The sequence below is a fragment of the Notolepis coatsorum genome (assembly GCF_963971535.1).
Source record: "Notolepis coatsorum genome assembly, contig: SCAFFOLD_135, whole genome shotgun sequence".
NCBI classification, from domain to species: Eukaryota; Metazoa; Chordata; class Actinopteri; order Aulopiformes; family Paralepididae; genus Notolepis; species Notolepis coatsorum.
In genome coordinates this window covers 376,063-399,287 of record NW_028171532.1, presented here as the reverse complement: position 1 = coordinate 399,287, position 23,225 = coordinate 376,063, and the positions used below count along the sequence as shown (strand labels likewise).

The 23,225-nt window shown below is 42.5% G+C and overlaps 1 protein-coding gene across 1 annotated transcript; it reads right to left on the bottom strand.

The window, feature by feature from the left end:
* Nucleotides 1-1,408: 1,408 nt before the first annotated feature.
* fam174c (family with sequence similarity 174 member C) lies at nucleotides 1,409-20,630 on the bottom strand. Its single transcript, XM_084339162.1, has 4 exons — nucleotides 20,297-20,630; nucleotides 19,938-20,034; nucleotides 18,324-18,446; nucleotides 1,409-2,276 (listed from the first exon to the last, which is right to left on the bottom strand). Exons 1-4 carry the CDS (start codon nucleotides 20,490-20,492, stop codon nucleotides 2,273-2,275), a joined length of 420 nt encoding a protein of 139 aa, XP_084195288.1. The 5' UTR covers nucleotides 20,493-20,630; the 3' UTR covers nucleotides 1,409-2,272.
* Nucleotides 20,631-23,225: the final 2,595 nt, after the last annotated feature.

The following is a 23,225-nucleotide window of genomic DNA, read 5'->3' as shown; positions in this document are numbered from 1 at the left end:
GATCTTAATGGCTGGTCCCACAACACTGCAATGGTCCTCCACAAAAACTAAATTGGATTCACATAACGATAAGAGTAATGGGACAGTAATGGTTCGCCTGCCTTCCCCCCGAAAACACAAAATGGACCTTTCATTATTGCAGACAAACCTATTCTCAAGTGCAAAGAGTCGTTCATGGAGTAGAAGCAGGGGGACGTCTCGAGAGAAGACGAGGAAGTGAGGAAGATTACCGATGACAAATACATCCAACTGGAAATAGTAACCGAAAGCCCTGCAGTTCCTCAAACTAAACATCTAGGTACTCATTTCATACAGAATCCCAACGTGCTCACATGAAATATAATTATTCACGTTGAATCTCGCCAGTCGAATCCAGTCTTGGACATAATGGCAGTTGGTGCGTTCCAGCATTAATTGGGGCAGGTAGTGGAAAGGGCAGCGATATCTTAAGAGGGATAGTTCACCTTCAGAAGAAAGTTAAACCTATGATTTACCATGAACTATTTAATAAACTATTTGTTTTAGATATTGGATGCAAGAAATTGTTAGCAATGCTAGTGGAAGTGAACAATAGCATGTCTGATAAAAAAAAAAATCTTCCAATCAACTTCCTTTCTTTCGTTTTTTGTTGTCGTACGCTATTCACTTTCAAACTATTTGTTTCTAATATGTGAAAAACTAAAATACAAGTGCTTATTAGATATACTAGCATGAACTGGCAGTTCATGGTAAATCCGACCGTTTCTTAGGGAAAAAATCCCATTAACCTTTGTTTACAAAAAAAAAAAAAAAAAAAAGTACATTCAATTCTCAATAGGTAACAAATAAATCCTCTGAGGAATGTTAACGATTCTCTAGATGGTTGGAACCAATGCACTGGACAGAACACGTCATTATCTCATCAATTAAGTCAACTTCCAGAGAGGAGTTGTAAAAACAACTGGGTTGTATAGTGTTGTCATATTTGATTGGCATCACTAGAAGCACATGACAGCACCTACAGGTGTGTGTGCACTGCATTGCAATCACATCATGTCACGATCCATTACGAACGCATTCAAACATTATCACAAGACTGTATACAGACATGTCCTGAATATATTCGCCAACCTTGAGTTTTTTGCAAGCCCTTCAAACCAGCCGATATATATATAAAAAAAGACATAAACATAAAAAACATAAAACAGTCACACCACATTCGTTATGCATCGTATTGTGTATATGCTCTGGTGTGATTGCAATGCAATGTACTGATTACTTCCTTGATTTGTTCTCTCTGGGTTGTGCCTAGTGGCCAAATTTGAGACAATCAAGATTTCCTTTCCTCAGACAAAATGAGATTCACACCAATTCCTACGAATGGAATGAAAAGAAAATTTGCCTTTTGGGCAAAGAGGTTGATCATAACTAAACGTGAGGGTGAGTTTATGAATGAATGACTGAAGTAGATAATTACAAAAGTGCCACGTTACTAAATTCCAGAGAAACACAATAGAGCCTATCGAGGACTCAAAAGAAAACCCCCATATATCCTCTGTATCACAGGATGAAAGGCATTATTCTCCAAAGCGAAAATGGCATTTCGTAGTTAAGAACCTCCTATTTTTGGTTGATTACTTATCGCATTCAAATGCTGGTGCATTGCTCACAGGAGTACGGATTGTTGGTAAGTTTCTGAACTGGTTTAGAAGTCGGTCAACAGTAGTTTCAGCACATTTTATAGAATAACTTAGAAAGGCCACTTCTACAGTGACGGCGAAAGAAAGCTTGGCAAGGCCACATAATGATATTTTGTTGTATGCAACAACATACATATATTGCCTATTTAAGAACAACACACATTTATAACATTTTAAGACCGATAACGGGAAACAGTCTACCATTGTACAATGTATCGTTAAGCTGATTGAAAAACAAAATTATAATAATAATTATCCTGCTCATTCTTTCAAGCAGCTTATAGCTTTGGCATCACATTTAGTTCAACTGGTTTGGTCCTTGTATGAACCCTGTGAATGGTCCCTAAACCTCGATATTCCTATACATACAGTAATCAATAGGCTTCTCATACCCTCCATCGATTAGTACAAGGACAGTTCATCAGATCTTCAAGAATCACTCAATAGCCAGTTGTCCACTTCTCAGGTCCATTGTGACATAAGGGGAGGGGGGGGGGGGGGGGGGGGTAACAGGAACTGTTGAAAAATAAGCCGTAGGAATGTCTTCGTTCTGTCCTCGTCCAAAGGCCCACCCTTTGGGAAAACTGGGGGACTCATCTGAGGGCGAAAAGAGAGAGCGAGAAATAGTTACTGTCGATCGATCACACGTCACCGACAACAAACAACCCATGAAACCGTTTGACCGGAGCAAAGTTCAGTAGCTGCGTAACAATGCAACAATCTGCAAATCAATGAGTTGTCAGAAACCAAATAGGCAGATAGGAAAAAAAAGAAATGAAAAGGTCAGTGTGAGTGTAAGAGAACATTTGATAGGAATAGTGTTTTGAGTGGTTGCAGGTAAGATGGTATATTGTCTACATCTGCTTTAACGTGTTTGAGTGGTTGCAGGTATAGGTATTGTCTATTATGTGCTTTAACATCCCCCTCACAATTTTGTCATGACCTCAAACAAGCTAATATACATTATAAAAAAACAGTTGCTGAAGTTGTGCAAAATGTGTTAACCCTTTCACTGCCGCACTACCAAATGGTTAACCCTTTCACTGCAACAATTCACAGAAGGTGAACCCTTTCACCGCCACACGGCAGCCGGTTGTGTGATAGTAAAGGGTTAACCTTCTGCCGTGTGGCGGTGAAAGGGTTAATCATATTCACACAATAGTTATCGTAGGCGAAGTCAACCCGTCCAAGGAAAGCAGATGTAGCGTATTATTATTATATTATTAAATCCTTACAGCTAACGTCTCAGCTTGGCATGTAATCAGGACTAAGCAGCCTTTCCCAACCTTAATAATATTCCTAATTAACCCTTTATTCGCCAGTGACGTGTTCCCACGTCATTCTCCGCCATGTGTAATCTGCCAATGACGCCGTAAGGCGTCTTTGAGATCAATATTTCAAAAATCTGTCATGTCAATCATATTTCACCCACAGAGACTTGAGATCTCCTGTTGATCTCCTCTCAACTCGCCAACGGTTCAAGAGCGCCATCTGGTGGCCGATCGCCCAAACCGTTGCCAATAACTCGATAAACAACATGATTTGGACGTATATACTATTATACAACCTGGAAATGGATCGCATATATCAACATCCCATAATCGTGAACTTTCTGCTCCACGCTGACCACCCAGCGGTCAGAGGAAGCTGCGGTAAGTTTCAGCGTGTTTGCTTATTATGATCCATATAAACTGCTGTGATCTATGTATCGCCCATCAGGGTTAGAAATTAACATTTTTTTTCAAGGGCTTTTTTTGCCCCCCTTAATTGATTTTCGGGGGCTTTTTTTTGTATTTCGGGGGCACTGAATTTTTATGATGAAAATTAACATAAGGATTATAAAACATTGTTGACACTTTTTTTTACAGTCTTCGTCCCTATGTTTGATAATGTAATGTTAATGTCTCCATATATAGGGCTCTACGCTAACCTTTTTCCCAAGGAGCACATGTGCTCCTAAATAAAATGTTAATAAATAAAATCTAAATAAAAATTTTGGAGCACACAAAGAAATTTAGGAGCACAGTGAAAATTGTTCAAGTAACAGTTTATTAACTATTTATCTCATGCATTATTATACTGTGCGTGTGCACAGTATTTGCTTGTTTATACAATGTGCCCCCCCCCCCCCCCCCCACCCACCTCCAATGTAAATTACCCAGTATGGTTGTCAATATCCCAGTGTACCCAACCCCCCCCACCCAACCTCCTCCAATGTACAGTTTCTACGTCAAATGTATATACTCCCTTTTCTTGACTCCTTCTGTATCACAAACAGTACTGTATTTGCAAATCTGGTATGTCATAAATGTATAGATGTAGCAGTACTGACTATCTGTATGTCATGTATGTCATATATGTCCTGATGAATTGAAAATGGGGGACCCTGGTGTAAACAAGACGAAAGTCTTTCTCTGGTCTGCATCCCCTTAACAATTGTGTGTATTGAGCTGTACTGTATTGTACCCATTCTGCAATCTGTTAATAAAGTTTTCAATCAATCAATCAATCAATCAATCACACTATGAATTGAAAATGGGGGACCCTGATGTAAACAAGACGAAAGTCTTTCTCTGGTCTGCATCCCCTTAACTTGTGTGTATTGAGCTGTACTGTATTGTACCCATTCTGCAATCTGTTAATAAAGTTTTCAATCAATCAAACGCAAAGGATATCGGTTGTCAAGCTGCTTTTGTATGTTGTAGTGTTGTTATGATACCAACATTTTTACTTTGATACAGATAGGAAAGGTAATGGAATATATTATTAGATGACAGAACATTGAAAATTCTTTATACAATTATTTAATTCATTATGAAATAGAAATTCCGTTTTTGGGTGGAACGTTTGTTGCAAGGAGGGAGGAGGCGGGGACCGCTGCGTGTTACACACAACACGGAGAAATGGTCTAGCTGCTTCGGTGCGTCGTTAACGTTAACGTCGGAAGAAATTCCCCACTAAGCCCTAAATTCAGAGCAGAGCAGTATCCTAATGACTTTTATGCTTCAGTCGATAAGGTGTTTTGCGAATTCTGTCAACATACCGTGGGGACTGGACCCGCAAAAACACGTGCGAATATCACTTCAAAAGCCATGTCAGCCGGATTCCTCTCTTTCTCCTCGTCTCTCTTTTGCTCAAAATAAAAATGAATGGGCTTCATGGCTGGCTGATTTTTTTGCGTTGTCTGATTCTGAATGTATAACTTGCCTAAGCCGGTACCGTGACTTTGTTTTCGGGCGCTACTGTGATTGGACGTTTATGCTTGTGTAATGTGGGACTATTATAACAGCGGAGCTGTTTTGTAATCGTCACTCGTCTCGAGTAAATGATTTTTCCGGGTGGCGCACACACACATATTATTAGGGCCAAATACAAGGGAAATGCTCGCACTGTAGACCATATATATAATTAGTAAACTGTCGGGGGCATTTTCTGCCCCCCTTAACTGATATTCGGGGGCATTTTGTCCATTTTCAAGGGCATTTTGCCCCGAGCCCCCGTTAATTTCGAACCCTGTCGCCCATACTACATAAATGATTTAACGCCGGCCACAGACTTATAACCCCCCCCCCCCCCCCCCCCCTCCGGTCACCAGCAGATGATGAGGCATGACGCTTAGGACCTTGTACAATTGAAATTTTTTATCCGACGTCAATCGGTATCAAACTACATTTGATGATCTAATATATGTATTTATGGCTATAACTCACGTTCTGCAGAATGTTGCAGAAAACGATAAAAACATATTTATACTTTAGACCGTATTTTAGTATGAATATGTGAATGAAAAAGTAGAACGTTGCTACATCCTAAACAATAGATACTTGACGTTGAATGGGCCATAGTAATGTCAATTTAGCAATACAATTTAAAAAGTTATAGCCCTGCAAAGAAGGGGAACATTTCCATAGACTTACAGTACTGGCAGACAGTGGATTAAGATCAGAATAATCCCTGGCAGGGGCGGTCAGGTGGCGTAGCGGAGATTGCGTTCGTCACCAACACCGGAGCGGCTGGATTCGCCTGTTCGAATCCAGCTCACAGCTCCGGCGTTGTCACCAGCTTGGCTGGCCGTTCACACTAATACAATTGGCTGTATTAGAGGGTGGGAAAGCTGGCGGGGTGGGTCCGGGTCGTTGTAAACAGCGACTCCTACAGTTCGGTCGGGGCGCCTGCTAAGCGCGGATAGGATCTAAGGGGGGTAGTGATCCTTCCACACGTTACACCCTCTCAGTGAGAGTCCGCGCTGCCAGGTGAAAAGAAGCGTTGATTGGCTAGACGTGTGTCGGAGGAAGCACGTGATAGCCTCCACTCTCCCAGACCGACTGTGGGGGGTAAGTGCGCAGCGACCAGGAAGGGGATTGGGAATTGGCATAACGACTAACATTGGGATGGGAGAAAATCGGAGGAAAAAGGAGGGGGAAAAAGATAAAAAAAAAATATATAATAATAATAATCCCTGGCAGATAAAGGGTTAACAGAGGTGGGAGTGAGTCACAAGCAAGTTTCAAGTCACAAGCAAGTTTCAAGTCACAAGCAAGTTTCAAGTCACAAGCTAGTTTCAAGTCACAAGCTAGTTTCAAGTCACAAGCAAGTTTCAAGTCACAAGCAAGTTTCAAGTCACAAGCTAGTTTCAAGTCACAAGCTAGTTTCAAGTCACAAGCAAGTTTCAAGTCACAAGCTAGTTTCAAGTCACCATGTTTAGACTCAAGCAGGTCAAGTCGAGTCACTGCCAAATGTCAAGTAAGACACGTCAAGTCACTGCTCAGGTCAAGCGAGTCACAAGTCAAGTCACCATAGAATTATTGTTTAAAACGATAGAAAGGGGTACAATGACAAGCCATATCATAAGAAAACTCTACAACTAGGGATGGGTATGGTTAGGACTTTATCAACCAATACCACTATTGAGGAAATATTTAACAAAAGAGTTTTGTTGATAAAATGAAATTGATTGTTCAGACAAAACATGATGATGGGACCAATTGATATATATACTGTAAATGTCTGGTAGTTATTGGTAGATACTTCTTCTGTTGGCCTTCACTAACATAATGGGAATATATAATATAGTGGGTCCACAAATTGCTAGTTACTGCTGCCTTTGTGAGCTCCAGTTGTGTTTTTCCGTTCAACCTGCTTCCTAAAAATATAGGCTGCTCTGGTTACATTAGGCTACACTACTGACATTTTAAAATCACTACAACAGACATATAATTGATATGCTATTTAATCTCGAAGCATTTTGTGTATTCATTGATTCCTTAAAATGTTTGGCTTTTTCCTTAAAATGATTTGTCAGCATTCCAATTCTAAAGCCAGCTGCGAGCTCTGAGCCCTGCCTGATGAAAGGATATCTATACTGCACTGTGAGCCCTGAGCCCTGCCTGATGAAAGATATCTATACTGCACTGTGAGCTCTGAGCCCTGCCTGATGAAAGATATCTATACTGCACTGTGAGCCCTGCCTGATGAAAGATATCTATACTGCGCTGTGAGCTCTGAGCCCTGCCTGATGAAAGATATCTATACTGCACTGTGAGCTCTGAGCCCTGCCTGATGAAAGATATCTATACTGCGCTGTGAGCTCTGAGCCCTGTCTGATGAAAGATATCTATACTGCACTGTGAGCTCTGAGCCCTGTCTGATGAAAGATATCTATACTGCACTGTGAGCTCTGAGCCCTGCCTGATGAAAGATATCTATACTGCACTGTGAGCTCTGAGCCCTGTCTGATGAAAGATATCTATACTGCACTGTGAGCTCTGAGCCCTGCCTGATGAAAGATATCTATACTGCACTGTGAGCTCTGAGCCCTGCCTGATGAAAGATATCTATACTGCACTGTGAGCTCTGAGCCCTGTCTGATGAAAGATATCTATACTGCACTGTGAGCTCTGAGCCCTGTCTGATGAAAGATATCTATACTGCACTGTGAGCTCTGAGCCCTGTCTGATGAAAGATATCTATACTGCACTGTGAGCTCTGAGCCCTGCCTGATGAAAGATATCTATACTGCACTGTGAGCTCTGAGCCCTGTCTGATGAAAGATATCTATACTGCACTGTGAGCTCTGAGCCCTGTCTGATGAAAGATATCTATACTGCACTGTGAGCCCTGTCTGATGAAAGATATCTATACTGCACTGTGAGCTCTGAGCCCTGTCTGATGAAAGATATCTATACTGCACTGTGAGCCCTGTCTGATGAAAGATATCTATACTGCACTGTGAGCCCTGAGCCCTGCCTGATGAAAGATATCTATACTGCACTGTGAGCTCTGTCTGATGAAAGATATCTATACTGCACTGTGAGCTCTGAGCCCTGTCTGATGAAAGATATCTATACTGCACTGTGAGCTCTGAGCCCTGTCTGATGAAAGATATCTATACTGCACTGTGAGCTCTGAGCCCTGCCTGATGAAAGATATCTATACTGCACTGTGAGCTCTGAGCCCTGTCTGATGAAAGATATCTATACTGCACTGTGAGCTCTGAGCCCTGCCTGATGAAAGATATCTATACTGCACTGTGAGCTCTGAGCCCTGTCTGATGAAAGATATCTATACTGCACTGTGAGCCCTGCCTGATGAAAGATATCTATACTGCACTGTGAGCTCTGTCTGATGAAAGATATCTATACTGCACTGTGAGCTCTGAGCCCTGCCTGATGAAAGATATCTATACTGCGCTGTGAGCCCTGAGCCCTGTCTGATGAAAGATATCTATACTGCACTGTGAGCTCTGAGCCCTGCCTGATGAAAGATATCTATACTGCACTGTGAGCCCTGAGCCCTGTCTGATGAAAGATATCTATACTGCACTGTGAGCTCTGTCTGATGAAAGATATCTATACTGCACTGTGAGCTCTGTCTGATGAAAGATATCTATACTGCACTGTGAGCTCTGAGCCCTGCCTGATGAAAGATATCTATACTGCACTGTGAGCTCTGAGCCCTGCCTGATGAAAGATATCTATACTGCACTGTGAGCTCTGAGCCCTGTCTGATGAAAGATATCTATACTGCACTGCGAGCTCTGAGCCCTGTCTGATGAAAGATATCTATACTGCACTGTGAGCCCTGAGCCCTGCCTGATGAAAGATATCTATACTGCACTGTGAGCTCTGAGCCCTGCCTGATGAAAGATATCTATACTGCACTGTGAGCTCTGAGCCCTGTCTGATGAAAGATATCTATACTGCACTGTGAGCTCTGAGCCCTGTCTGATGAAAGATATCTATACTGCACTGTGAGCTCTGAGCCCTGTCTGATGAAAGATATCTATACTGCACTGTGAGCTCTGAGCCCTGTCTGATGAAAGATATCTATACTGCACTGCGAGCTCTGAGCCCTGCCTGATGAAAGATATCTATACTGCACTGTGAGCTCTGAGCCCTGTCTGATGAAAGATATCTATACTGCGCTGTGAGCTCTGAGCCCTGTCTGATGAAAGATATCTATACTGCCCTACAAAAGGCAAAAAGCAGTAACTTCAGCGGTCGACAAATGCAACATCTGCAATCAAGCGTCAGGGATTTGCAATTGAGTGCTATTATTAATCCGGCAAACACACACAAGACTGCTGCTGTCAGATTGACCTCAGATTAATTTGATATACTCAGTTAATGTTCTTAAATGAGGCCACTGGTGGAACATAAAACAACCACATGGCCAACCTCACAAACCACAGACATTTACACATCGGAACTGAGATGTTTCACACCTGCCTCCCGCTCCTAGAGTAGAAACCCCCTCAGCTTTATCCGAGAACGGCATAGGTGTATTCTCACATACTGCACTGTGGTAAAGAGCTTTTGGTTCTATGGAAATCAAGGTACAGTTCTGTGAAAACCAACACACGGCCTAATTTCTCACACAGCAGGTGGTACACACTACATACGGTGAATATCTACATACACACTACATACGGTAAATATCTACATGCATTGCACACACATCCACGCGCAAACACTCGCTTTAAAGACTACATCGCATTTTACCTATTTATTACAAAAAGATTTGCACTACATCCATACCTCATTTTTGCATTTTGTACCTCATTGTTTGCATTTTGTGCTTAATTTTGTAGTTTAGTTTGTATATTGTATTTTGTATAGCGTTTGGACCTTGTTCTTTTTACTTGTTTAGCACAATATCAGGGGGCTCATACAGAACCAAGCATTTCACTGTAATGTACATGTACTTTATACATGATATGACAAATAAAACAAAACTTGAAACTTGAATTAACGGGTTAGCTAGTTGGCTCTACTCCTATTTTTTGGCAGGGGGGGGGGGGCCGATTGGTTGATTTGGGGCGCTCGTTGGGCGGGTTGATTGCTCCTCCTCTCCTGCCAGTCCTGGAGCTCAATATCTATTACACCCTGTATTCAGGGGAGGAAATTAGGCCACTTTACTGGCCAAATGCTGGTATTTTTTACGTTTGGCTGGTAAAAAAAATCAGATACCCGCCAGTTGGCTGGTAAGCCAAAAAGTTAGTTTCCTCCCCTGCTGGCGAGTATACAAAAAAATTAAACATTCTGCAATCACTGCACTGGCAAACGGTGCGCGTTTTCTGAGTGTTCGCTTTAGTTGACAGTGCCACGAGAGCACTGCACAAGACCACCCGCGGACATATAATGTTTAATAAACGTTTGCGCAGTACTGGCCAACCCGCGGACATATAATAATAAAAGTCCCGCGGTACTAGGCTAGCCATCAGGAGCACTCGCAAACAGATAACGTTAAACACAGCAGAAGATGGAAAACAGACAGACTGACCAACGGGGAACTGCATCCAACCCTAGTACAACCCTCGAGTATAAGTTACTAAGGACACATTTAAATCACAGAGGTGTAATGTTAGTCTACTGGAACTGTATACAGTGGTTAGCTTCTAGTTAGCGTTTTAGCTATAGCTGCTTGCTAGCTAACGTTAGCCCCGTGTGCTCAAAGCAGCCAGCTAGGTGTATCTGTTATGACTATAATGTTTCCAAAAAAGCACCGGACTACGACGTAAGGTTAGACATTTTATTTCATGCTCAAAAGCCCCTGGCTTGCACATCGCAGTCACGAAAGGGGCTAGCTCAACCAGTGCACTGTGCACAACAGCACACCAACCCAACTGACGTTACCACAACACTTGACGGTACTTCACAGCACTGTCGTAAGACCACCGTGCTGTCTTAAAGGCACAGTGTGCCTACCCAGATGCATACACAACATTGACACGGCTTGACATACAAAGAAGTAATTATCACAATTAGCGATTTTTTTTGTCTGGTAAAAAATCTGTTTGGCTGGTAAAAAAAATCAGATACTCGCCAGTTGGCTGGTAAGCCAAAAAGTTTGTTTCCTCCCCTGCCTGTATTCTACTAACCCTTTGAATGTTTTGTTGGGCCTTTCCCGCGTTGGCTGCCTGGCGGTGTCATCGCAGGGTAAGCATATTTGTTTGCCCTGTGGTGGCACAGTCATGTGACTGCCGTCGAGTGGGCCAATTATGATGGAGATCGAGACATATCCTCTTATAATGTGTACTTGTTTTGTTGTGTTTTTGTACGTGTCCTTTATTTTTTTTATTTTTTGTTGTGCGTTATGTGTTCCGTTTCTGTATTACATTGCACAAAATGTGGGACCCTCTCGAAAACGAGATACTGTATCTCAATGTGGTTTTCCCAATAAATGAATTTCAATATATTAAAAAGTAGGACATTTGATTTTAAATGTAGTCCAGAAAGACTCGCTCAGTGTAACAGGGTCCTGGTTGGGCCGTCAGGTGACGTAGGATCATGCGGTCTTGCATCACATGACAGCAGAACAACTCTCTTGTACACTGAGGAGACTGGTGAGCACCATTGTACCATCCGACGTAGAATTAATTAACAGATGACCAGAATTGCACGGTGTAAGGATGCCTAAAAAGGGGCACTTTTTTTCTAAAATTATTTTGCACATACCGGTAATCTTGCATGTATACCAAAACTGTTAAGGGTTTTGCTCACATTAATTTAGTTTGACAGTTATTGAGAGTTTATGAGTTTTGGATATGCCCTCCACAGTGATGTCATTGGACGACATTGAATCCTTGTGGAATGTCAATTACAGCTCAATGCTATCTCTATTTGCAACTAGAGTTGTTCCGATACCGATACCAGTATCGGAAATGCCTCCGATACTGCCTAAAATGCTGGTATCGGTATCGGCGAGTACCCTCTAATTCTGCGCTCCGATACCATATGACGTCATTTATAAACAACACGTATCCTCCTACTGAGAGTGAGCATTATAAAACAAACGTGTTTTTAATCGACCGTGAATTAAAGTGTCAATGCTGTTTGTCATTTTAACAGCAGATACTTTCTTAAATGCCATCGTCCCGACAGATCGGTGTGACGGGGAGCTCTGATGTGTTTGCTTGCTGGTGTTATTAGCATTAGCTGAAGCGCTAGCTGAAAAGCTAGTTTTAGCTTAACGTTACCTTGGCTAAAGTTGGGACTATTCATAATCCAGCAATAATGGCTGCAGACCTGCAAGCAAAGTACAGCAAGTTGGCAAAGGAGTATTCCAAGGTAAATCACTTTTTCACCAGTAACGTTATATTGTCGTTTTCATCTAACCTAGCTCGTGTTAACTGCTAGCTCATGCTAACGTGGCTAACTGATCAACCTCTCCCACACATGCATGCAATTAATGACATAATGCGGACAGCCATGATACCGGTGACAATGTTTAGCTTTTAGTGCCAAATGATAAGAGTCTGAGGCGGAGTCTCAAAAGAGAATGTTGAATATTTATTGTGCATTAAAAATCACAACAGAGCCTCTGCTACTACAGAAGCTAACCTAAACGGAGCCGACTGGATAGGAAGTGCAACGTGTAACCTCCGTGCGGAATCAATGTCACAACAACCTTTCCGTGGGTGAACTCATTAAGCATAGTTGTATAATACTAATCTATACAATCACCTGTTGTTGAATAAATACCATTACTTTATAGTTATTACAAAAAACAGTATATATAAAACGGTAGCTGTAAAAAAATTTTAAATAATTTATTTTTGTAATTTATATAATACATTTTTTATTTTTTTTAATGTATGCACTGGTATCGGATCAGTATCGGTATCGGCCGATACCCAAAGCAGGTATCGGAATCGGATCGGGAAGGAAAAAATGGTATCGGAACATCTCTAGTTGTTTTTTCATCTCCGACATTTAATTTGGCTGCTTATAAACACAACAAGGATTCAGTGTCCTATATATTCAAACCTTAACTCTCAATAAATGAACGTGTGCAAATAAAACAGCTTACAGGTTTGGGTGTGAGATGATGTGCAAAGATATCTGTATTGTTTTTGGTCAAGTGCCCCTTTAAGTAAAAACCCTCAACTACAAGTAGCCTAGCTCATAATTGTACAGTACTTGAGTAAAGGTGCTTAGTTACTTTCCATCCTTAACGTGGTCACTGGCTAAAACCTATTTGGGGGTAATGTGTGGGTGCAGCAACACACCACATTTTAAATTCATAATTTCCCTCCCTGCCTGGCTGCCCCACAGCCAAGAATAAAACACGTTTACATTTACAAACAACTGGGCAGTTGATTTGGTAGGCAGTGTTCCTGGCTCCAAAAAAGCACAGCCAATTAATCCTCCTATGACATCACAAAGTTTGGAAAACAGCTAAAAAGGCCAAATTAAACTTCCACATAGGTTCTTTATCTGCAGTGGTGGTTGTGTGGGTTTGAGAATTTATAGTTCCATGAACCTCACTGCTAATCACTCCTCCACACCAAAGCAAGATCAATAATAAATGGACTGCATTTATATATAACAGCTTTTATCTTCTTCTTCTTCTTCTTTCGTGTAACGTCAGAGGTCCAACTCCGTATCCTTGTAGCCATGCCCTTAACTCTGGTCCCACGTCCTGCGGCTGGCTTCCGAGGGTGGTTTGTATAGGGGGCAGATGGTCAGGATATGCTCAACAGTCTCCAAAGCGCTTTACAATTTGTTCCTCACGTTCACACAACACCGACGGCGGGCCGTGACCATGCAAGGTGCCAACGTGCTCATCAGGAGCAGTTAGGGGTAGGGATGGTGCCAACGTGCTCATCAGGAGCAGTTAGGGGGAGGGATGGACCGTGACCATGCAAGGTGCCAACGTGCTCATCAGGAGCAGTTAGGGGTAGGGATGGTGCCAACGTGCTCATCAGGAGCAGTTAGGGGGAGGGATGGACCGTGACCATGCAAGGTGCCAACGTGCTCATCAGGAGCAGTTAGGGGTAGGGATGCACCGTGACCATGCAAGGTGCCAACGTGCTCATCAGGAGCAGTTAGGGGGAGGGATGCACCCAACGTGCTCATCAGGAGCAGTTAGGGGTAGGGATGCACCCAATGGGAAATTCTTGGCCGAAACCGAATACAGGAAACAGTTGGCCGAAAGCGGAATATGATTAATATATATATATATATATATATATATATATATATATATATTTATTTTTTACCAATGTTATTCAGCTACCTGATTATGGAAAAAGACATGATTTTGATTATGGCAAAACTTAACTTAAATAATATTAATAATTATGGGTCCATAAAACATTTATTCAGCACTTTTGAATGCATACATTAAGTACATAAGGTGATTGGGAGAACCAGATTTGTAGCGAGAAAAAAAAAAAACGATTGGACGCAGAGTGTCTTCTGGCTAATTCATTGGTTTCCTGTTGTTTTGATTACGCAATGTGTCCCTGGTACGAGGGCCTAACTAAAGCACTGAAGGACAAACTCCAGTCCAGATCTCACAGAACAAACTGGTCAAGGTAGTACTAGGTTCTGGCTCCAGGGACCATGTAGGAAGGCAACAGTTCACGTCGTTTAACCCTTTCACTGCCACACGACAGAAGGTTAACCCTTGGCTTTACTATCACACAACCTGTCGTGTGGCAGTGAAAGGGTCAACCGGCTGTTGTGCGACAGTGAAAGGGTTAACCGTCTGTGTATTGTCGCAGTGAAAGGGTTAACCGTTTGGTAGTGCGGCAGTCAAAGGGTTAATGTGTCGTGTTCATGCCAAGTTAAGTACAGAAGAGGTCGAGTAATTTCAGGTGACGCATCACATTCACGCTCCAACACTTATGATTGAGGTTGTTAATTGTACTTGAGCTGAGCCGTATGTCAAGAACCTAGGGGTCATTTTTGATCCACAATTTAAATTTGACAGACAAGTAAACTCAGTGGTAAAGGCATGTTTTTTCCAACTACGCACCATTGCCAAACTCAAAGCCCTTCTCTCCCCTGCAGACCTTCAGAGAGTCATCCACGCCTTCATTTCATCTAGATTAGACTACTGCAACTCCCTCTATATAGGCATTAACCAGTCTTCCCTGTCCCGCTTACAACTGGTACAAAACGCTGCTGCCAGACTGTTGACCGGAACCCGCAAGAGAGACCACATCACCCCTGTCCTTGCCTCCCTTCATTGGCTCCCAGTACGCTACAGGATAGATTTTAAGGTTCTCCTATTTGTTTTTAAAGCCCTTAATGGTCACACACCCTCCTACATCTCAGACCTCCTATCCCCCTATTCCAACACCAGGTCCCTCAGGTCAGCCGATCAGAGGCTCCCGACAGTCCGGAGGTCTAACCTCAAGCTCAGGGGGGGCCGTGCCTTTGCTATCGCAGCCCCTGAACTGTGGAACAGCATCCCCACCTCCATTAGGCTCGCCCCCTCGATAGATGCCTTCAAATTGAGGCTCAAAACCCACTTCTACCTACTAGCCTTTCCCGTTCACTGACTCATGCCCTGTTTTTCTATGTGTTTGCCTGTGTGCCCTCCCATAAAACGGAGTGTGATTGTTGTCTATATGTATCTTGTGTATTTACCCTCTGTACAGCACTTTGGTTGACACGCGTCATGTGAAATGTGCTTTATAAATAAATTTGATTGATTGATTGATTGTTCAAAAACTTGTCAAAACAGACCTATATGGATTTTAATCTGAATGTTTTCATAATCACGAGAGTACCTACTGTATAGGCAATTGTTCAAATTGCGCGGAAATTAAAACATAGCAGCTATGTGTTCTGTTGTGGTGGAGTAACGTTGATTTTGAACTAGTGAGAGACTGTGGACAGAATGATGAAGCTCAGTCTTGAAAAGCTCTCAATTCACAAGCAGTCTTGTCTGAATCAGAAACGGTCTGGTCATTTTAGAACGAGCTGTTGCCACTCGGTTAACATCCCACCTTGAATCCAACCACCTTCACGAACCCTTCCAATCTGGCTCTCACACCAAACACAGTACAGAAACCGCTCTATTAAAAGGTCACCGTTGACATTATGCCATCTCTGCTGACTCTGGTCACCTCTCCGTCCTCATCCTCCTTGACCTCAGTGAGCCGCCTTCGACACCATTAACCACTCCATCCTCATATATCTCTTGCATCCGCTTGTATTTAAGTTGTTTATTCTAGTTCGTGTGATGTTGTGTGAAGGGCGGACTAGCTAAATACGTTTTTCATTGTACAGCAAACTGTCTGTTTAACTGTGTACATACATCATGACAATAAATCATCTTGAATCTTGTACAGACAGGAGCTTGACCCCATTGACTTTGCATTAGTTTGTAGGAGGGACCGTGTGGATTGTACAGACGGGAGCTTGACCCCATTGACTTTGCATTAGTTTGTAGGAGGGACCGTGTGGACTGTACAGACGGGAGCTTGACCCCATTGACTTTGCATTCGTTTGTAGGAGGGACCGTGTGGACTGTACAGACGGGAGCTTGACCCCATTGACTTTGCATTCGTTTGTAGGAGGGACCGTGTGGACTGTACAGACGGGAGCTTGACCCCATTGACTTTGCATTAGTTTGTAGGAGGGACCGTGTGGACTGTACAGACGGGAGCTTGACCCCATTGACTTTGCATTAGTTTGTAGGAGGAACAGTGTGGACTGCGCCGAGAAAAGGATTCATTCTACCAATCGGCAACATTGTCGGTAAGTAGCAAATATGGCGAGGGTTCCAAAGCTCAGAACTATCCCTTTAACCCTTTTCACTGCCACACGACAGCCGGTTAACCCTTTCACTATGACGATACAGAAGGTTAGCCCTTTACTATCACACAACCGACGGCGATGCTCCATCATTAGCATCATTAGCTATAATAATAATAATAATAATTTAGGACCTGCTCCGAGGTCACCATTTGGCACACATGCGAACCATGCATACAATGCGTATCTGCGATTAACCCATCCCGTCGTCCTTCCCCCCCAAGGGCAGCCGGGAGCAGACAGGCGCCACGTGAGCCGCGCCAGGGGACCAATCCAAGTGCTCCTGTCCGTCTTCGTCAAGGACGCCACAGCGTTAGCGATCTTGTTGTTGTGCATGTTTTTCCATTGGGTTTATCTTATCGGGGGGGGAAACCCTTGCGAGCACGGGGAGAACATGCAAACTCCACACAGAAAGGCCTGGGAGATACCCCACCTGGGTAACTGGCATCATGGAAACCTGGTCCCCAAGCGGGATTCGAACCCTGGACCTTCTTGCTGTGAGGCGACAGTGTTAACCACTACACCACCGCTAGCTCCGCATCCTAATGATGGAGCATCGCCGTCGGTTGTGTGATAGTAAAGGGCTAACATTCTGTCGCGTGGCAGTGAAAGGGTTAATACAACGTACATTTCCCAAAATGAGAGAATCCCATATCACAGATATAGATTGGATTGTGAATTATCTCTTGTCTCGTCATTGTCTGCCGTCAGCCTCCAGTCAGTCAGTGGCAAAAAGGCCAAGAAAGAAGGCCACAGAACAGTCAACTCAACAGGTCCCTCCACTCAGACACTTTTTGTCATTGGAGGCATGACTTGTTCCACGTTATTCCCCTGGGGAGGGAGAGCTTTGCTGTACTTCCCCGAAATCAGAGTTGCATGTGTGATGTCACTAATAATAGGTAGAATAATCTGCATATTCATTGGAAACGTAATGAGGGTAAAGGTGTAGAGATGCTGCAAAGCCATTTTGACTGAACAATTTAGTGGAAAGAAATACATATTTATACAAATTGTTAGTGATGCACCGATGTGAAAATTGTGGCCGATACCGATAACCGATATTACTATTGCTGTTCTGGCCGATACCGATATTTACCGATGTCGATATCTCTGTATAGAAAACACTTTTTTATGATAATCAAATAAAGAGCTATTTTCCAAAATGCTTTTTTTTTTTTTTTTTTTTTACTTTTCGCTGCTGGCGGGACAAAACCTCATAACTCCAAAAACCCAACTTTTCAGCAGATGAAAAAAACTAACACAGATTTGAGGGCGAATAGAGTTAGGAGTTTTAGACAGATGATCGGTTTAATGCTTTCCCATTGTTTAAACTTTGTAAAACCCACACACACATATGGAGGATGATCTACGGAGTTGATTTATATTAAAAAAAAATGTAAGATTAAAAAATCTTATAGGCCCATATCGGCCCTATCTTGATATCGGACCGATACCGATGTGTAAAAAAACGGCCATATCGGCCGATATTATATCGTGCATCACTACAAATTGTTATTCAATATATATAGAAAATGTTTAAGGATTTTAAAATCCATCTCGAAGGGGGTCTATCTGGATGTTGTTTACACACCTTCTCAAGCTCCTAGCCTCATACACCGTTTCGTCTTCGTCGCTGTCCATCCCATCCATCTCCACGTTGTCATCCATATTTGACAGCAGCCCATATTTCTTTTTCTGGAGGGGTTTCTTCAGCCTAGAAAAATATCATTAAAACATATATTTTTTTAGAAGACACAAGCGGAAGTGTACACACACACGGGAATGATGTCCCAACTTTAAATTGTCAGGAGGAAGGAACACACACCGATTGAGCAATGAACACGTGAAAAAAGACAGGAATTGCCCAGTGAGCCAGAAGATTATGTCAAACAACGGATATGAACCTCCTCCTCTCCAGTGCAAACAGACTGGTGAACGTGGATGTGTACCTACCCAACCTCCTCCAATGTACAGTGTCCTCGTCAAATGTATACTCTCTTTTTTAGACTCTTTTTGTATCACAAACAATACTGTATTTGTAAATCTGGTATGTCATAAATGTATAGATGTAGCAGTACTGTCTATCTGTATGTCATGTATGTCATATATGTCCTGATTAATTGAAAATGGGGGACCCTGACCCTGAAGACTCTGGCAGGAGCACTCATTCAAGGGTACTATGACTATGCTTGCACCTCATGGTACCAAAGCACCTCAAAGGCGCTTAAAACAAAATTACAAACATCACAAAACAAACTGGTCAGACTACTACTTGACCTAAACCCCAGAACCCACCTCACCCCTGCCCACTTTGACAACCTAGGATGGCTTAGAGTAGACGACAGAGTACAGCAACTTGCAATGGGCCTGGTCTACAAGATACACTATACGACCGGGGTGCCCATGTACATGTCAAAATACTTCCCAAAGGTCAGTGAATACCACGATCACAACACCAGAGGAAGCTCAACAAATCATGTTAAACCCAGATTCTGCTCAAACAAGGGACTAAACACGTTTCGCAATTATGCCACAACAATGTGGAACGCCCTACCCACAGCTGTAAAGGAATGTGAATCACTACCCACATTCAAAACGGCTCTTAAAGAGCACCTACGGGAGGCTGCAATTCGAAACTGGCCACCGTAAATGCCCAAAACCCCCACCACCTCCTAATAGACAGTCTCCTCCCCACCGCATGTATATATTCCCTCCCCGCCGTATGTATATTTCTCTCCCACCCACCCACCCCCCCCCCTAATGTACAGTCCCCTCCCCATCATATGTATATACTCTGTCAGGATCTAGGGGTAACAGTACTGTATATTTGAATACCGTTTATGTCACAAATGTATCAGTACTAAATACCTATATGTCCCTATGCCATAAATGTCATGTATGTTGTGTATGTCATAAATGTCTATATGAATTGAAAATGGGGGACCCTGATGGAAACAAGACAAACGTCTTTCTCTGGTCTGCATCCCCTTAACAATTGTATGTATTGAGCCGTACTGTATTGTACCCATTCTGCAATCTGTTAAATAAAGTTCTCATTCATTCATGATGTAAACAAGACGAAAGTCTTTCTCTGGTCCGCATCCCCTTAACAATTGTGTGTATTGAGCCGTACTGTATTGTACCCATTCTGCAATCTGTTAATAAAATGTTCAATAAATAAATCAATCAATCAGATGTTTCTCACCTCACAGCCCTGACGAGGAAGTACAGCACCCCGATCACCGTGATCCCGATGAGGACGTACAGTGCCCTCTGGATCATAGAGCTGTCCACGCTGAACCCTGAATGAATGAATGAATGAAAACTTTATTTAACAGATTGCAGAATGGGTACAATACAGGAGTACGGCTCAATACACACAATTGTTAGGGGGATGCAGACCAGAGAAAGACTTTCGTCTTGTTTACATCATCAGGGTCCCCCATTTTCAATTCATAGTGACATTTATGACATACACAACATACATGACATCATGACATTTATGGCATAGGGACATACATGACATACAGGTATATAATACTGTTACATTTGTGACATATATACCTGGCAAAAAGCTTCTCCCGTGGCTGGAGTTGGTGGAGTTTTGGTGGACACTGGTGCCATTCAGTTTGGAGGGAACCGTGGATGGCACCGTTAGTGTTGTTGTTGTTGTTGTTGTTGTAGTGTCCTGTGCCATGGTCACACAAACCCACAACAATAATGGCAAAATAATCGCAGTGAAGACTCCTTGAGGTGGCATTTTTCTTCTTCTTTACCGAGATATAGCTAACTTAACTCCGGACAGGTAGGGATGATTCTGACGGGTGGGTTTTCTTTCTAACTCTTATTAAACGGTCGTCTGTCTCGGCTCTCTCTCTGGACTCTGTCGTGTTGATGATAAAAGTAAATCCAACAATGAGGAAGTTCCACTTCTTCCGAGTGATGACGCGTCATACGGCTTTTTCGTCTTCTTCTTCTTCTTTAACGGTGGTTTACACGACGACACACCGCCTGACCGCCACCTGCTGGACAGCACGGATCAACACTTTATATAAAAAGATAGTATAAAGTATAAAGTATAAAATAGAAAGTCAAGTACGTAAACAAGTGTCAACAAAACGAAAGTGTTCAATATACATACATATATATATATATGCTCTCTCATGGGAGAGAGCGCGGGGATACAATGAATCCCTGCACGTTCTCCCTCTGGATGTAACATTGATTGAATTGATTGAAAAGTTTATTAACAGATTGCAGAATGGGTACAGTACAGTACAGCTCAATACATACAATTGTTAAGGGGATGCAGACCAGAGAAAGACTTTCGTCTTGTTTACATCAGGGTCCCCCATTTTCAATTCATCATAACATATATGACATGACATACAGATAGACAGTACTGCTACATCTATACATTTATGACATATCAGATTTGCAAATACAGTACTGTTTGTGATACAAAAGTGTCCAGAAAAGGAGTGTATATACATTTGGCGTAGAAACTGTACATTGGAGGAGGTTGGTTGGGTGGGGTGGGGTTGGGTGGGTTGGGTGAGGGCTGTACATTGGAGGTGGGGGGGGGGGGGGGGGTTGGGTAGGGGACACACACATTTCACACTGTACATTGGAATATTGACAAAGCCTTACTTGGTCATTTACTGTACAACTAGGTTAGGACATTTGTAGGGGCCAGTTTCGAATTGCAGTCTCACGTAGGTGTTTTTTGAGAGTGTTTTTGAAGGTGGGTAGTGATTCACATTCCTTTACAGCTTTAGGCAGGGCGTTCCACATTGATGTGGCATAATTGCGAAACGTGTTTAGTCCCTTGTTTGAGCCGAATCTGGGTTTTACATGATTTGTGGAGCTCCCTCTGGTGTTGTGATCGTGGTATTCACTGACCTTTGGGAAGTATTTTGACATGTACATGGGTACCTTGGTCGCGTAGTGTATCTTGTAGACCAGGCCCATTGCAAGTTGCTGTACTCTGTCGTCTACTCTAAGCCATCCTAGGTTGTCAAAGTGGGCAGGGGTGAGGTGGGTTCTAGGAGTCAGGTCAAGTAGTAGTCTGACTAGCTTGTTTTGAGATGTTTGTAATTTGTTTTTTAGTGCCTTTGAGGTGCTTTGGTACCATGAGGTGCAAGCATAGTCGTAGTACCCTTGAATGAGTGCTCCTGCTAGAGTCTTCAGGGTACAGTACTGTATATCTGTATGTCGTGTATGTCATAAATTACATGATTAATAAAAAATGGGGGACCCTGATGTGAACAAGACGAAAGTCTTTCTCTGGTCTGCATCTCCTTAACAATTGTGTACGGAATTCGGTTTCCGGGTTCGCCTGATTGGCCGCGACCGCCACGTGACCCACGCCGCTATCCGCCTCTCTGCCTCTGCCGCTGCCTGTTGTGTGTTGACGCGCGCGCAGCATGGACTTCACTGCCGCTTTCCCACTTCAACGCCAGAGCGCTCTTGTTTAATAATATTGTCGCGTCATCTTCTGAGTGCAGAAACGCTGCTGTTTAATGCTGCTGTCGCTTTTCACATAGTCATCTTGAGTCAAGAATGACTTTTCCCACTTCAATGACAGAGCTGCTGTTTAATGCTATTGTCGCATTTTTTCACATAGTCATCTTGAGTCAAGAATCACTTTTCCCACTTCAGTGAAAGAGCTGCTGTTTAATGCTATTGTCGCTTTTCACATAGTCATCTTGAGTCAAGAATCACTTTTCCCACATCAATGACAGAGCTGCTGTTTAATGCTATTGTTTAATAATATTGTCGCGCCATCTTCTGAGTGCAGAAACGCTGCTGTTTAATGCTGCTGTCGCTTTTCACATAGTCATCTTGATTCAAGAATCACTTTTCCCACTTCAATGACAGAGCTCTTTAATAATATTGTCGCGTTGTGGAAAGCAGGATGAGAGAGCGTAGATTTCAGTGTGTATCATTTAATCATTTAACATTTGAAAGGCATACATTGTTGTCATACAGAAGTACAGAATACTTTTATCCAAAATGCTCCTTACTGTTACTGTTAGAGACTGTGCTAGACATGATAAGTATGAAATAAAATAGTATAGCATGTAAAATAGAAGTAAAAATAGAGGTCACAGTGTTCAGTATAGACATATGTACAATGTTCGATGCAGAATAGAAGTAACTGAGTTACCATACAATATACAATATACTATGCAATGTACTAATATACAATACGCTATAGTGCAAAGCAGAAATGGGATGAGGTACAATTTACAGTAAGGTGTACGAGTTGCAGTGCAAATGCTTCTTACTGTTGCGCTCCAGAGACTGTTACCATACAATATACAATATACTATGCAATGTACTAATATACAATACGCTATAGTGCAAAGCAGAAATGGGATGAGGTACAATTTACAGTAAGGTGTACGAGTTGCAGTGCAAATGCTTCTTACTGTTGCGCTCCAGAGTCTGTTACCATACAATATACAATATACTATGCAATGTACTAATA